This window comes from Aedes aegypti, chromosome 3 (assembly GCF_002204515.2).
Source record: "Aedes aegypti strain LVP_AGWG chromosome 3, AaegL5.0 Primary Assembly, whole genome shotgun sequence".
NCBI lineage: Eukaryota > Metazoa > Arthropoda > Insecta > Diptera > Culicidae > Aedes > Aedes aegypti.
This window is the reverse complement of record NC_035109.1, coordinates 362,640,772-362,658,086: the sequence shown is the minus strand read 5'-3', so window position 1 is coordinate 362,658,086 and position 17,315 is coordinate 362,640,772. Positions and strand designations below refer to the sequence as shown.

The 17,315-nt window shown below is 41.3% G+C and overlaps 1 protein-coding gene across 1 annotated transcript in view; it reads right to left on the bottom strand.

The window, feature by feature from the left end:
• Window positions 1-14,540: 14,540 nt before the first annotated feature.
• The window catches only part of LOC5566892 (probable G-protein coupled receptor Mth-like 14), a 40,777-nt gene continuing 38,002 nt past the window's right edge, over window positions 14,541-17,315 (bottom strand). The window contains exons 3-6 of the mRNA XM_021848668.1: window positions 15,693-16,308; window positions 15,430-15,630; window positions 15,161-15,371; window positions 14,541-15,088 (exon numbers count right to left, since the gene is read on the bottom strand). Of these exons, the coding sequence (XP_021704360.1) occupies window positions 14,806-15,088; window positions 15,161-15,371; window positions 15,430-15,630; window positions 15,693-16,308 (1,311 nt within the window). The 3' untranslated portion in view covers window positions 14,541-14,805. The remainder of the gene's footprint in view (window positions 15,089-15,160; window positions 15,372-15,429; window positions 15,631-15,692; window positions 16,309-17,315) is intronic.

Genomic DNA, 17,315 nt, shown 5'->3' with positions numbered 1-17,315 from the left:
TTCACGGATGAATTTCTGATGTGAATTCTAGAGAACCCTAGGGAGGATTTATGGTAATCTTTCTTTAAACATGCACGATTGGTTACCATTTCGGATTTTTTTTCCTTGGAACAACCATTGTCTCTGGTTACTACTCATTTGAGGCAAGTGAAAACTGAAATAATATTCCATCGCTGCTGTTTTTTTTAATGCTATACTTATTCCTATGGACATCTTGGTAGTCGTCGTTTTTTTACTTAACGTTTGTCCGTTAAGCATCGTTTACGAAGCTAGGCGATCATATGGTTATTTATCCAGGGAACCCTTTAGCAGGAATTCGTTCAAGGATTCCACCACAAATTTCTACGAGAATACATCTGAAGATTCCTCAACGAAATCAACGAATTTTCACCAGAAATTCCTCAGGGGATGTTCTCCAGGAATCTTTCCGGAAATTTGCTCCAATTTTTTTTCCGAAATTGCTCCGAAAATGTCCACAAGAAATTCTTCAGAGAATCTGCTCCAGTAATTCTCACAGGAACTCATCTAGTCCTCTTGAGTTTCTCATAAGGAATTCCTCCGGGGATGTCCTTCAGAAATTCCTCCGGGAATTTTTACAAGAATTCCTCCGTAGATTTCCTCCATAGTTACTCCATAGTTCTTACAAAGTTCCTCCAGAATCACGTCGAGTTTCCTTCAAAAATTTCTCGAAGCTTCTCCAGGAATTCTTTGAAGATCCTCCAAGATTTTCTACAGAGTTCCGCTGGGATTTCCTCCATAGTTCCTTAATAACAGTTCGCACAACTACACAACTACACTCGGAAAGAAAATCAAAACGCATCAGATGCGTCAGCCTTGACAATTTTCATAGTTTAGAACCGCTTCAGCGTTTTTAGTACATTTAGAACATGCGTGCATTTGTCGCAACGTATTGACTGTTTAAAGATAAACTTGTGACGATCGACGCGCCACCATATTTCATGTAACGGAGGTTATTAGAACTAACTTGGAGGTGATGATTGTTACCTCTGAGATTGGTCCCAATATTAATTTTCTTCTTTTTCTTATGTAAATATTTATTCTTTGTTTATATTTTGTCTTTTTTGTAAATAATTATCCCCTTACTATAAAATTTGTAAATACTTATATATAACTATTCCCTAACTATAAAATTTGTATATATGAAATCTGTAAATAAAATTTGAATTCAAATTCCCTCCCATAAAACCCTACATCGTTATCCTTCCTCTTGCACTAAAATGACATGGCGCGCATTACCAACTGCGCAAAAACAAACTGCTCCCGGGAAATGTTCCGCGAACACAGATTTTTGCAGCATCATGAATTTGCTTAACGTGAAGATTTTATTTATTTCTTTATTAACGTGAAGATGCATCGAAGCCAAACCTCGAATTTTCAAGAGCACAAATCTAGAGAACCAGACAACCGTTTGTGCTGAAAATGCTACTCACTGGTCACTCGCTGGTGGTGACCAATCGATTAGATATTCAGCACGAACGGTTGTCTGGTTCTCTAGATTTGTGCTCTTGAAAATTCGAGGTTTGGCTTCGATGCATCTTCACCTTAAAAGCCAATGTTGGAGAAGGCAAAGGCCTCTTTTCGGTAACAAAGTTTGAATCGTTAAAACCGTACGTTGTCTACAACCAAGTTAATCCTCTTCGTTAGAAGTATTGTGAGACGCGAGTGGTACAAAGTTGCTGCCTTCGCGGGTTTATACCGACAGTGAGTGTGCCAATTTGTCAGCCCTGGGATACAGTGGATAAAGTATCGACGAAGCCGCTTACCACCCCTCGACCGTGCGCGACGAAAGGCCGTTCGCTACCCCTCGCCCGTCTAGAAGTGCGAAGTGCGCCCGGACACCAGCTCGAGAGTCGACATCGAAGTGAGAAATTCAGCGGGTCATCACGGAGTGTCCGAACTGCGAGTCGCCCGACAAAACCGACCGACCGGCTAACGACAAATGATCCGCCAACCGGCGCCAGGTGTAGTGCAAAACCTATTCCTATTAACCCTATTCCCCTTTCGTTGAAATTAAATAAATCTAACAATTGAATTCGAATTTTATAAGCCTTTGGTAATTATTTATTTTTGCTACGATTCCCTTATTTTCTATCTTTGTTGAATTTCATTTTGCTGAATTAGTGTGGGAAGTGTGTCCGCCCAGAAGATAAACGATTCTCCCGGATAGACCCTGAGAGGGCTTAAATGTAAATAATTCTGTAAATTTCTTAGTGTTAATTTTTATTATTGTATTTTTCTTTTTGAACTTTTTTCTTAGCTTTAATTGAATCAATTTAATCTGAATTTGAAAAGTAATGTGTGAATTAGATAATTGTCTTACATGATTTGGAGGTTATTTAGCAGTTTGGAGGTTAAAATCACCTCCAAACACTTGCCATTTTGCGGTGGGATGTTGACGTTTGATCACGAACCATTTGTGGGTTGCTTGAAAATCATTGCTTCAAACCGAGCTGTCAGTTGAAGTTGACGGACCATTGTGGCTCACGCTTTAGCCCCCCTCAGAGTTGAAGGGCTCCTCTCAAATTTTCCAAATAAACAATTTTTTAGGTGTATAACTTAACATTTTTTATAGTTTGATCATTATGGGCCATCCTAATGTAGATACTCCACATATTTGAAGGTGCCACTCACTACACTATCGGGGTGTGTGATAATTCTGGGCAAGCTTATCAGGCGAATGTCTACGGAATGGGACTCTTGGACGCACCGAGATGATAACGGGTTCCGGACCGAAAATTGCAACAGGGGATTGGTTGCGGGCGCTCGTAGGAAATGTTTGATCGACGATTGCATGTTCATATGATGGAATATGATTGCTTTTATGTCAAAGTGGATGAATGTTGAATGTTGAAGCAGAAAATAGTGTATGACTGTATGCCGCCGCATGGAAGTCATGTTGCAATTATTGGTGTGGCGCGAAATGCCGATTAGTCATAAGGCATTGGTGCATTATAAAAGTAAGTCCTTCTATTTTTGGCTTCTTGACTGATTTGAAGCGGAATTATCATTGAAAATATAGTGAATCAACTGGGACATCTCGTAGCCTTGTGATAATTTCCGCCAATGTCATGCTAAAGATGTGTGGGGCAATTCCCAAATTCAGACAAGGCAAAGAATCCTCCCATGACTTAACACAACCTACAGTATCGGACATATAAAATGCACCAAAGCCGTTTTCCCATTCAAAATGGTCAACTTCAGATAGCTATATTTCCACCGTTTCTCAGCCGATTTTTTTCTGTAATAAAAACTACATTCCTCAATTTTTTTAAACCATTTTGGCAAATTTTCTTGCTCAAAACATTAATTAAAAAAAAATGTTCCAAATTTGAACCTTGATACTTTTGATCATGTTTGTCATTCACTTTGCCTACAAATTTCCACTGGGGTTTTACTTTTTACCACTGGGGTTTTTCTAATCTGACATTAAAAAAAGGACACGAAAAACATATTACACTCAAGTTTTGAGTTGAAACAACTTTTCAGTTGGTGTGACAACATCTCAAAAACCAGAGAAAAACATATTTTGGGCAAAAACCAAATAAAAACATTTAAAAATTGAGTAGACATGTATTTCTGTCCTGAGTTGTCTTATTCTATGGAAACCTATTGACAAGTTTGTGGGAAAACTAATGAACCAAAAGTTACAGATAGGTTGAATTTCGACAAAAAATAATGCACCAAGACAAAAAGTATCCAGGCTTTTAAAAGCGCTAATGGCTGCCGCAAACAGGCTTACTTTTTGATAGGAACATGTCGATTTGACGTTTGGCTTGGGTCGTTTTCAATTGATCCACAATGATAAAATTTCGAATGAGGAATAATTTTTAAAAGGAAATAAAGCAATACGACTTTCTGCAAAAATGTTTGATTTGATAAGACAAAAGTTTTCAAAATATTTCCAAAACCAATTTATACTTTTCTTCACAAAATGGGAGATTTTAAACAACACAAAAAGTCATGTTTCAAATAAGTATTTATTTCCAGTTAATTGAAATTTGTGTTATTTCTAATCATTTTGTATAAAAAACAGTCAATGCGTACTTTATTCTGTTCAGTACTGTATATATACATAAAACTGAGCGTCAATGTCATGCTCGGAATGCAATTTGAAATGCTGCTAGGATTATTCTCCAATTAGAGTGTTCAACTCAATTGACCAAAAGTCGTGCCTTTCGACAGCTTGGTCATAAACCCCTTGAATGCCTAATTACTAGTCGAAAAAGTATACAACCAAAACGGATCGCCACAGCGTGAAACTGTGAATATATAAAATCAATTATTGATTATTTGATTATTGAATAAGTGATACTTCTGTGAATTTGAGCAGTATGATTTGATGAGCTGGAATAAAGATTGCAAATTTTTGTATACGTGCAGATGTTCAGCAAGACCATGCTGAGGGTAGGGGCCTTCATTAGCCGAGTAGCTAGTCTCCGCGGCTACAAAGCCAAGCAAAAGGGGTCTTGGTTCGATTCCCGGTCGGTCGATGATATTTTCGTAATGGAAATTTCCTTGACTTCCATGGGCATAGAGTGTCATCGTACCTGCCACAAGCTATGAAAAATGTGAAAATGGCAACTTTAGCAAAAAAAGCTCGCAGTTAATAACTGTGAAAGCTGCTCAGCTGAGAAGCAGGCTGTCCCAGTGAGGCCGTAATGTCAAGAAGAAGAAGAAAATGTTGAGGGTCATGGGCATGAATGCCACCGGTCGTAAATCTTTTTCTTATGCAGACTATCTCAACTTCTTAGACATAGAGTATTTTTGACCTCGTACATGATATACTACGGTAAAATTGTTGATTGGCAAAGAAAGCTCCCAGTTAATAACTGTGGATCCCCGTTTAAACTGAGAAAAATCCACTGCTTCATTTGGAACATAGCACCAGAAAGTAAAAGAGAAAAGGATTGCTTCATTTTTCAATATTTTAGTCCAAGGGTTTGACATCAAATATACAAGTAATCGACTTTCGCGGAAAAGAACTTATTTTTAGAAATGGGAGAATGATGCTGTCGGTTTGATAAATTCTAGCGAGGTTTTTCGTCTGGATGATTGTATGATATTTATGGTGCAAGATTCCTTATCAAACCTAATCCCCCAATCTGTCGATAACGAGAAAGCTATCCGTATGGTAGGTCAAAGCAAATATTTGGTAGGATATGTCGAATCTGTTAGAGCACTGTTTCTCAACCTTGATAACAGCGAAAAAACGGCTCGTTGAGAAACGTGGTGTTAGAGGATTAGGTGCATGCAAATATGCAAATCAGTCATCCCATTCAAAACGTCTATAATAAAGAAAATAGTTTTTTATTTTATTTTAAGTTTTTAGCCAAAAGCATAACCATCCATTTCTGAGGGCATAAGGGAATCGTATCCAAACTATCCACGCCTTCTTGTACCTACCAGATTTGCAGCGTTGCTGATCGGCATTCTTGCTGCATGCCCAGAGCATCGTATCCTTCCAGCTTCGGCTATCTTCTGGACACTAGGTTCTTCGTAGAGTTGGGCGAGCTCGTGGTTCATCCTTCGCCGCCACACACCATTTTCCTGCACACCGCCAAAGATCGTCCTAAGCACCCGAAGTTCGAAGACTCCAAGTGCTTGCAGGTCCTCCTCGAGCATCGTCCACGTTTCATGCTCGTAGAGGACTACTGGCCTTAAGAGCGCTTTGTACATGGTACATTTTGTGCGGGCGTGAATCTTTTTTGATCGCAGCTTCTTCTGGAGGCCATAGTAGGCCCGACTTCCACTGATGATGCGCCTCTGTATTTCACGGCTAACGTTATTGTCAGCTGTCGGCAAGGATCCAAGATAGACGAACTCGTCGACCTCCTTGAACGTATCCCCGTCTATCGTAACGCTGCTACCTGGGCGAGCCCTGTCGCATTTGGTCCCACCAGCTAGCATGTACTTTGTCTTAGTCGCATTCACCACCAGTCCAACTTTTGCTGCCTCGCGTTTCAGGCGGGTGTACAGATCTACTACCTTTTCAAATGTTCGGACGATACTGTCCCTCATCATCCGCGAAGCAAACAAATTGACTGGATCTCGTAAAAATCGTACCCCGGCAGTTAAGCTCGGCTCTCCGCATGACAACAGATACGGGAGTCCATGACCATGTCGTAGTTCCCGGTGAGACCCAAACGAACTGGAGTGTTCGCCTGAAGCTTTCACACAATTTTACACACCTTCCATCGTCGCTCTTATCAGTCTCGTAAGCTTCCTGGGAAAGCTGTTCTCATCCATGATTTTCCAAAGCTTTACGCGGTCGACCCTATCGTATGCCGCCTTGAAATCGATGAAAAGGTGATGCCTTGGGAACTGGTATTCACGACATTTTTGGAGGATTTGCCGTACAATAAAGATCTGGTCCGTTGTCGATCGGCCGTCAATGAAGCCGGCTCGCTAACTTCTCACGAACTCGTTCACTACAGATGACAGACGAGTGATAATGATTTTGGAAAATACTTTGTAGGCCACATTTAGCATGGTGATCGCTCGAAAGTTCTCACAGTGTTTCCCAGATTGTGCCTATCAGCCGGTGCAGACAAAAGGCCAGCCTTCCGGGCCCATCTTTATGAGTTCCTCTCCTCCAATACCATCCTTACCAGAAGGTTTCCTAGTACCCGACGTTGTTCTCGGCTGCATCGTTGATGGCTGCCTCCACTGTTCTCCAGCAGTCCTCAAGAGGGGCTTAATCCAACTCACCCTCTATCGGTAATGCAGCCACGAGTTGTTAACGACCACTATAGGTCCTGACGTCGATAGTGTTGGAGAAGTGCCGTCCTGTTCACGCACAACGCGAACAGTGTGCAACATTTCAACCCTGATCAGTTCAGTCATCGTTTTCATCATCTTGTTGATCCTTTCTATGTACAGGTATACCTCGATTTAGTGGACCCTCGATTATATAGACCCTCGATTTTATGTACTTCGATTTTATGTACATTTTACCTCGATTTTATTGACATTAACATTTCATGTTAATTTTTTTAATGTTCATCCAATTCTTAACATGCATTATGTAAACTTAAACAATGTAAGGGATTTAGGCTATGCTTTTAGAAGGGTTGGGTTATGTTTTGTTGTAAAATATTTAAAAAAAAATAATAATAAATATATAACAAAGTTTTTACAAGATGGGAGAAGCTTAAAAATGAGAAGACTTCAGTTCGACTTACTCAACCCGTTTTTTTTTGGCTTTCGAGTGCTTTTAATTTAGATTTTGGGATTTTGTCCCAACTTTTAAAATGTTGCCATTCACGACTTGCTTCAACTAAGTTTATAGTGATTTGTGCGAATTTTAATTATCAATAATAAAGTTACCTCTTGTTTTAGGTTTGTTCCAATAATCCCACAAATTGGCATTCTCATTTATACTTTTCAGAGATTGATTCAAGTGCTCTTCCAGAGTTTTATCGAAAAAGGAAGAGTTGTTAAATCAAGCAAAAATTTATCAACAAATTACTCAAACGACTATTTATTTTTTTTCAGGATTATTTAGACGAACCTGCTGAAATTATTGCAGTAGTTTCTTTTTTTCTATATGTTCGATTTGAAGCACGACAATGAGGATAGATTTTGTTCAATTATTGGTGCACGATCACTCCAATCGGTATATACGTTAAGTTTTTCAGAGGGTTCAATCAAAAGTTTTCCACAGTTCCAGGAGTTTTTTTAGGACAACAATTTCTCAATGAAGTCGTTGGAAAATTGTTGAAGAAAACTTTATAGTGATTTATCTAGAAGTTATTTGAAAATTTCAAAAATGAATTCCCTCTATTATTTTATACGTTTGTTACTTGACACACACCGAGGAAACTGGTCATACTGGAACATCTCAAAATTAAAATATGAAATTTTGCTACAAGAAAAAGTTTTGCTTACATACGATATTCCAATGAAAACCTTTCCCAGAAATAAAAGAGTTATGAGTTTACTGTTGTAATATATTTGCTTTAGGTAGAAAAATATTTTCCGTATATTTTTTGAAATAGGTATATCAAGAAAATTGTCGTTTCGCCGGTCGTTTCGTTTCTCCTCAATTCGTTCTTTTTATTGCGTAACAGGTCATCCTTGGGTCCGCTCAACGTTGATCAGCAGCAAAACCGCCAGAATATTATGCAGTTGAATGTCTAGGAAAGATAGTTAATCATTCTTACCTAAAAGATTTTAATTTTCAACCTTGTTCAAACCGCGATTTTACGGTGCAATAAAGTCAACATTAGATAGAAAACAGCGGAACTTTTTTTGTCTCATGCACCAGTTTTTTTTTATTTAGAGTTATTGCAAAAGATATTTTTACATGTTTTAGAAACGCATTGTATCTTACAATATAGAATAAACCAAGAATTTGGTGTGAAGACGGTACGCATGTTGATGATACCGATTTAATACAAATTTAATCATGCAATTCTTACCAAATCATATTGTACATGGAAGTTTAACTCTTATTCTTCATGCTAGTTGGATTAGATCACTAAAAATTTGATAAATCATACACGCGGAGAAATAGATTGTACGGTCAACGAAAAATTGGATCAAACTCTCAGGGCTAACAAACATTTTTGTTGATTTCAACCCGAAATGTTTGTTGGTTCTACAACCATGATTGTTGTCACTCAGTTTGACATGTTTGATAATCCAACAATCATTTTTGTCATGTTGACAAGTTTGTTGAACCGATAATGTTAGGTTAAGTATTGTTTTGATTCCATTTCAAAAATGTGAAAAAAAAGTTTTCGAAAAGAATTCTTCACAAATGTATTGAATAATCGTTAATATGGAAAACTCATTATGTTTTGGATCAAATAGAAGTCAAATCTTATTTCCCAGTCTCATATTCTTATAATATTAAGCAACTTTTACGACGGCGAGTTAAACGCATTTTTCTAATATACCATTTTGATTTTTTTTAATGCAATATGTCCGCTTGATAGGATGCCGTTTATGGAACCATAGCATTGGCAATAAATTCACTGGAATTTTTGAACCTATTCCTTGATTGAAATTTTACCGAGTCTCTCATCCCTTCGACACTACAACCTAGAGTACAAACGCGCGTGCACATAATATAACAAACATCAAATGTTATAAATGATTTTGCATTCAATAAAACCAATTGTATCATTTTTAAATTATGAAAATAACAATGTTTTGATTGGTATGTACAAGGTGCAGTTTTTCTAAGCGTGTAGAAAATACATCGTTTTATTAAAATAACATTGTTAATTTGAAAAACCTTGATTATTAAAGTGACATAATATAAGTGTTGTTATGACGAATTTGTGGATTTGAACACAACAGACAGTTTTGCTAATTAAACCTTGCAAAATTTTCTATGCGTGATAATTTTATTTCATGTAAACATTAATAAAACCGGTATTTTGTACAAGTTTGATGATCTGTAGCTCAAAATTGTGACATGCTGGAAAACTTCCAAGAGTGGCATCAGATTCAGCAATCCCTAGTTCACTGGAGACATATAATTTGATCCTTGAGATACGCAGAAATGTTATTTTTTTACGCTGTGTAAGGAATTGTAAATAAAATTTCAAATGAGTTTGGCTCCGTAATGCCTGATAGTGCTTGAGTCTTTTGAAAAAACAAAAAAGTATAACAGTTTTTGTCGTTTTTTTAATCATATTCTTATGAAAAACATGTATAATTTGAATTAGAATGCAATACTTCATTGACAGACTGATTTCATCAAGAATTTGTTAACTCAAGCCAACCTTGGAACATTGACCCTAGTATCGAAAATTAGTTTTTCAGCGATAATGATACATTCTAATGAAGCTTTAACTGAATAGAAAGCAAAAAATATGAAAAAGCAAAAAGCAAAAAACATAAAAATTTTTGCTTCGATTTTATGTACAATTCGATTTTATAGACAATTTTGAAATCAAAATGTCTACTAAATCGAGGTATACCTGTAATCCCTTTCGCACCTATTCCCATTCATGTAAAGCAAACACATAACTAACCTCGAGTCGCCGCGAGTATTTCGGCTACCACCACTAACAAACACCCTTTCCTACCTGAACCTCACACACACAAACTACTTTACGCAACCCTACCGACAAACTTGAGCTCTCCATCATCACATCACCCGATGCACCGCCAACTGTCTTGCGCTGATTGGATGGCGCCTCTTCCAATCACCAGTCAGACAGTAATACCAAGAAGAAAACGATCATTATAAATAGTGCACTCATTCTCGAAAAATTCATTCGTGATGTGACGCAGTGTGGCAACTGCCTCGCGCTCGGGCATGGGACCAGGAATTGCCATATGAAGCCCCGCTGTGGCAAATGTGCCGGTGCGCACGCCACTACGACCTGCCAGCCGATGGAGGGCACCGAACCGAAGTGTGCCAACTGCGATGCAAACCACGAGGGCAGCAGCCGCAACTGCCCCAAACGTGCGGAGTTTCTGGCAATCCGCCAGCAAGCGTCCGCCAAGAAGCTGGGACGGCAACGCCAGCGCCAACCACCCCCACCGCTGACTGAGGAGCACTTCCCGACGCCCCGCTACCAAGTGCCCAATCTGCCACCGCTTCAACCAACCCACCCGCTGCATACTACCCAACGTAAGCGAGCCTCAACGACGAGTCGGCAACGGCCCTGCGACAAGACATCACCAAGCTCACTCGGCGGCACGGGCGGTACATCATCGCTGGCGACCTCAACGCGAAGTACGAAGCCTGGGGGAACCCCCGAAGATATCGGAACGGAGTCATCCTGCAGCAAGGCTTGGAGGAGGGCCACTTCAACATCTTGGGCCCGGATACTCCCACCCGGTTGAGCAGATCGGGAGCCCACGCCTTCATCGACCTGTTTATCACCAACATGGTAAGCATCTCTCATCCGGTCGTCTACCAGGAACTCAGCTCGGACCACTATCCGGTGGTGGTGGAAGTTGGGTCCTCGGTCAACCGGCATCTCAAGACCCGGTGCAACTATCGACGCGTCAACTGGGACCAGTTCCGGCAGTGTGTCGACACCCACGTCGACTACGAGGTGCGACCCGAGTCAACCGATGACGTCGATCGGCAGCTGCAGGCCATCGAAGAAGCGATCTCCCAGGCCAGGGAGCAACACGTGCCGGCAACCAGTCAGGTGAGCAATAACATACCAATTTATAGACTTACTAAAGATTTGATCAGACTTCGCAACACCATCCGCAGGCAGTACCAGCGAACTGGGCTGCCTGCCCTTAAATCCGATGTCAATCGGATGAACAAAATTATCAAGGCCAGAATGTTGGACCTCAGAAATCAAAATTTTTCAAACAAAATCCGCGCTCTCCCAGACTGTGCTCAGCCGTTCTGGAAGCTCACAAAAATTTTAAAAACCAAGCCTAGACCAATTCCACAGCTGGTTCCACAAGATAACAATAGCCCCGTAGTTCGCTTGATAACGCCTGCTGAGAAGGCAGCCGAAATAGGTCGACATTTCGTCAGCTCACATAATCTTGGACACAATATCATCAGTTCGCATGAAGCTGCCGTGAATGATCATGCAAACAACCACCATCTGATTCCCAACGACTTCTCGGAGGAGTTGGAAATCACAGCTGACGAACTCTCGACCTATTTAAAACACTCCAAAAACATGAAGGCCCCAGGTTTCGACAACATCATGAACTTGGAACTCAAGCACTTAAGCGTCCAGTTCTATGATCAACTCGCAGTGATCTTCAACCAGTGCCTCCGGCTTAGCTACTTCCCATCGTCCTGGAAGTCAGCCAAAGTCGTCCCCATCAGGAAACCTGGGAAAGATCCTTCCTCGCCTAAAAGCTATCGCCCCATCAGCCTTCTCTCAGCGTTATCAAAGCTTTTCGAAAGGGCAGTTTATCGCTGACTTCTTGCTTCCGTAGAGCAAAACAACATCCTGCTCGATGAACAGTTTGGTTTTCGACGCGGTCGTTCAACCGTGCACCAACTGTCCCGAGTCACCAACATCCTCAGACGGAACAAGTCTCTATCCAAAACCTCTGCCATGGCCCTGCTCGACGTCGAAAAAGCGTTCGACAATGTCTGGCATGATGGCCTGGTGTTCAAGCTTCAACGATATAATCTTCCCAGCTACCTGGTGAAAATAGTACACAACTATCTGTCGGCGAGGACATTCCGGGTCTCACTAAACGGAGCAATTTCCGATGCGCACGACATCATCGCAGGCGTCCCCAGGGTAGTATCCTCGGGCCCCTGCTATTCAACCTGTTCACCTCCGATATGCCCGCACTCCCAGGAGGCGGCGCACTGTCTCTGTTCGCAGATGACACCTCCATCGTCTACAGTGGTAGAAGAATCAGAGCGCTCACGGCAAAACTCCAACGGGGCCTGGATGTCCTGACAGAATACCTCACCAGCTGGAAGATATGTATTAACGCGGCGAAGACCCAGGTCATCCTCTTCCCCCACTCAAGATCCCCCAGACTTGTTCCGGCTGATGATTGCGAAATCACCCTAAACGGCACAGCGGTGGAATGGTCCAACGAGGCCGATTATCTAGGCTTGACTTTGGACAGCAAGCTGATCTTTCGACAACAAGTCGACAAAACGGTCACGAGGTGCAGCACGATGCTGCGAATGTTGTATCCCCTCACAAACCGTAGGTCGACACTGTCCCAAAAGAACAAGCTTGCTGTCTACAAACAAATTATCCGTCCCGTGATCGAGTACGGCATTCCGGTCTGGGAGATCTGCGCTAAATCACACCATCTCAAACTCCAGAGGGTTCAGAACAAGTTCCTGAGAATGGCACTGAACGCCCCAAGGAGAATGCGAAACTCTGAGGTCCTCCGTCTGGCCGAGATACAAACCCTTGAAGATCGCTTTAGTGAGTCTATCGAAAGGTACAGGGCTCGTTGCCGCACGTCAGACCAGCAGGTCGTCCGCGCTATAGTCGCACCCACCTAGGTTATCAAATTTTGTTTTGCTTGTGAATATAGTAGTTAGGTTATCAAATTTTTAATAATTGTCAAACTAGAATAATCAAATTTAAATTCCACAACACCATATCAAAACGACCAAGATTGAAAGGCCCTTGGCCGACCAATTTAGATGTAAGAATAATTGTACCCCCCCAAATCGAACATGAAAATAAATATGAATTTAATCGAATCGAAAAATTCATCCGTATTTAGCCGTTGTATGGCACGCGTAATAAACCGTCATAGTTCGAAAACCGATACCCAAAGCGTTTCTCTCACCGAAGCAGCCCAGCTAGTAGTCCTTTTCAGGACTGTTGTTAGAAATCATATTCACAGTCTGAGCTATTGACAGCCCAGGCATTCCTTCAGGAGAAGGAATTGGCCGATCACCCCTGGCATTTCGAAGAGGAATTGGCCACCGAAGCAGGTATCCTCCATTCCGGAAGGATTGCCCTCGTCAACTACTGCCCGTGATCGGACACGTTTATCGATCGGAACGTGGTCGATTTGTGATTCGGTCTGCTGTGGTGAACTTCAGGTGTATCGGTATAGAAGGCTGTGCAGGAAATAGGTGCTGCGAATCTAAGACAAGACGTGACAGGTCAAAGTATAAAAACGGAACCAATTGCCTGTCAAAAAAGACTACTTCTCATTGGTGGTTTTGGCAAAGGCCTACTTTCACATCGTTGAGTTGGATTGCAACAGGGCACTTTGTTGCTAGCCCGGCCGTGGTGCTAGTTCATAAATTAGCGTTTTCATCAAAAGTTTGGAAATTTTTCATGAAATCTTTTTCTCTCAAATCTATGTATATTCGATGTTAAGTTCAAAGCATGTACTCCTACAATGACAACATAAATAAAACAATCCTAATTGAGCTGAATAACGCAGGATTTGAATTTTAACATGACATTTTAAAAATGTAGCATCCTCTGTTGCACTAGATGGATGAAGCATGCAAGAAACAATCAAATTATAAACCTTGATATTTGAATTTGTGCACCAGATTTGCTTAAAAAGGATACTGGTAACACTGGCTTTTGTATCGTCAAAGTTATCGACTGAAAAACAACGGGGCAGTCTTAGTTGAGCTGTCACGTCCTGTCCTAGCTGCGAATAGCCATGTTCTTGGAGGCGGCGAAACCAATTAGTCGTAAGCCGTTTTTGTTCGTCAGCCGGTGGGCGCTGAACTTTCCTATAGTCGGTCTGAATTCCTCCTCCTGGCCAACCTGAGCGTTTAGATCTCCTATGACGGTTTTGACGTCGTGACTTGGGCAGCTGTCGTACTCGCGTTCGAGCTGCGCTACCGGAGTGAGGGCTGTGCACGTTCATTATGATGAAGTTGGAGAACCGGCCTTTGAGCTTCAACTTGCTCATTCTCTCATTGATCGGCAACCATCCAATCGTGTGCCTCTGCATTTCACCCATTACTATGGAAGTTGTTCGCATCGTGTGATTGCCGCTGCTTGGGTAGATGGTATGGTTATCTCTAAACGTAAAGTAACGCAAGGAAAATTGTTCCAGCTTTGTTTAAGCTTCAAATAATCAAGTCTTGAATTTCTTTCTCATTAATTGATATCTAATTCACATTAACGCTTCTGTCAAATTTAATACCTCATCTAGTCGACATTAGGTTTAGTCATGCGTTAAAAGAATAACGGACTCATTCAATACTACAGCAAGAATAATACAAACAGTTCCTTTCTAAAACTACTCAAACTCGAATAAGCGTACCGTTAAAACTGGTAAACCACAACAAACTCGTATTCGGTTGTCCTTAATTACTAAATAAATACGCAGTCGATTCGCACTCCCGAGCACATGCACCTCCTTCATTGCGCCGTGTTCCTACGACTCTATCACAGCCTTCCGTTCCATGGTTCGCATCTCCCGTTCCATTTCCACCGCGTGCAGATCAATCGATCCGGAGTAGCTCCAGCACTCCCGGATGATGGTCCACTTCTTGCTGCCGCCCACGAACAGCACCCCGATGAGCATGCCCTGGAAGATAACGGCAAAGGCCGCCCCTAGCCGGAAGATGTCGTACTGACTGTCCAGCTGTTGTTCCATCGAGCTAAGCACCACCCAGCAGATGCAGGTGTAGATGGCTTCGATCGTGCAGAGTCGATTACTGGAGGGATAAAAAAGGAAGAGGGTTAAATGGGTGTTGAGGTTCGGTTTCTTCGAGCGATCATCTACTCACGTGTTCTTAACATCGTCCAAGCGTTCCTGGTTGATTCGAGGCTGAGCGTTGACCGCCTCCGTGTAGGTCAACTCGTGGTAGTTTTGCTGGGAAACGGTAAACCTGATGAATTTACTGTTCGCCAGCGTTCGTATGGCACGGTGGCTGAGGTAGAGGATTACAGCAATTGCTGCGTAGAATATGTATAAGGCGATGTGAAAGATGAGAGCATCTGCAAGAGAAAGCTTAGTTTAGCTGACGAATCATTCGTGAACAAAAGACGTTTATACTTTTCCATGGCAGGAACATAGGAATCACCGTGATGGTGTAGAGTACAGCTACGAAGAAGAACACATCTGATTTGTTTTTGGTATCGAACTCCAATCCGTTCGGAAGATAGTACGCAGCGTAGACGTAGTTGTAAACGTTCATCAAGACGAAGGCGTAAACGGACGATATCAGGAACACATGACCGAATATTGCGAGTCCATCTAGAAATAATTATTCTGTAAGACAATCTGTTTAAAATATTGGTATCACAGCAATCACTTACTAATCCCAGCGTTATGGATACAGCGATCCCCGCAAGCTGCCAGAGATATCAGTATCATTCCTACCAGGAACGAACCCGCATGCCCGACCAACAAATATCCGAACACGTCATTCAGTTTGGGAACGAACGCATAGGCCACGCAAGTCAATATCAATCCCAACGAGGCAATCGCAATGCCAACGTAGATCAAAACGGCCGTAGACCTGAGCACGATAGGTTCCACCTCATCGCAAGCTTTGGCCAGCAGCTTCCCGTGGGTGTCCACTTCGACGCAGTAATGGTCGAACACTGCCATGAACTGACCATCGGTAATCACCAGCAACGATCCGTTCTGGATGACGAACATCTCGTCGCCCTGATCTTTGCTGTACTGAAATGTCACATTGTTCGCGTAGCAGGCGTTGACCGATTCGTAGTCAAAGTGAATCAGGTGGTCTTTGTCCTCGATACACTCCGCATCACCGTAGAATACGGCGTAGATGGTTTCGATGTCCAGCTTGCGATCGCCCGGAGTGCAGCGCAGTCGACCTCCTCCCACATCCTCGAATATCTCCCCCTGAGGGCAGCACTTGTTGATGTGAGAGTCTTTGTCGTAAACCGGTTGGTGTGGAGATTTCTGAGGGAGAGAAGAGAAACAGTTCATTAGGGTTTATTCACAAATTTCATAACGCCAAAAATGGCCATTTTTGACACCCACCCACCCCCTCGTAACGCATTTTGTATGAATATTTTACAAATTTTGTATGAGCCGTAACACCACGAGGACACCCACCCACCCCCTTTAGCGTTATGAAATTTGTGAATGGGCCCTTAGTTTTTTGAAACAAAATCTCAAAGAAATGTAAAACATCAAAGATCAAATTGGCTTTAAATTCATACATGTAAATGGGGCAGGGGATTAGCTTTTCGTGACTTCTCAAATAATTCTAATGTTAACCCTCTAATACCCAACCCCGCCTTTAGACGGGGTACACTTTGGAATTTTGTGTATTTTTTCGTAGCTCGGAAATTAAAATGATTTTATTTTTGGCCTAAACCTTGACTCATAATACGCACATAAGAAAAGTTGTTTATGCTTTTTGAAACTTTTTTGTATTATTGAAAATTGTTTGAAAAATGGTATTCTTATATAACCTACAAATGCCTGGGATTCATTTAACGTGTATTATAAAAATTCGTACCTTTTATATTTTTCTACGATCAACCTATCACAGAAGAAGAGCCTGATAGCATTGAAATGATTTCAAATCTGTATTTCCGTTAGTTACACGGAAAATGAAAAATGTTCCAGAAAAAAATTAAAAAATTCATATTTTCAAAAGTATAGTAAAAACTCAAATTTTTATTATTGTCAAAAATCAGTAACCAGAAGAGGCTTCAAGAAAAAATTGAAAAGGATAGGGATGTTCAAAAATAAAAATAATAAAAATCAAAAACCAAAATTCATAAATTTGCGAAGAAAAATAAATCATTGCCCAAACCGTGTTTAGAATGATTTTAGATAACGAAAAATAATATTTAGATCGAAAACAAAAATTTGGGTTTTAGAGGGTTAAACAAGCCCATGAGCAATTCTTGACAGGCAATTACCCTTGGCCTCAGACCCTTATCTCCCCGGAACCA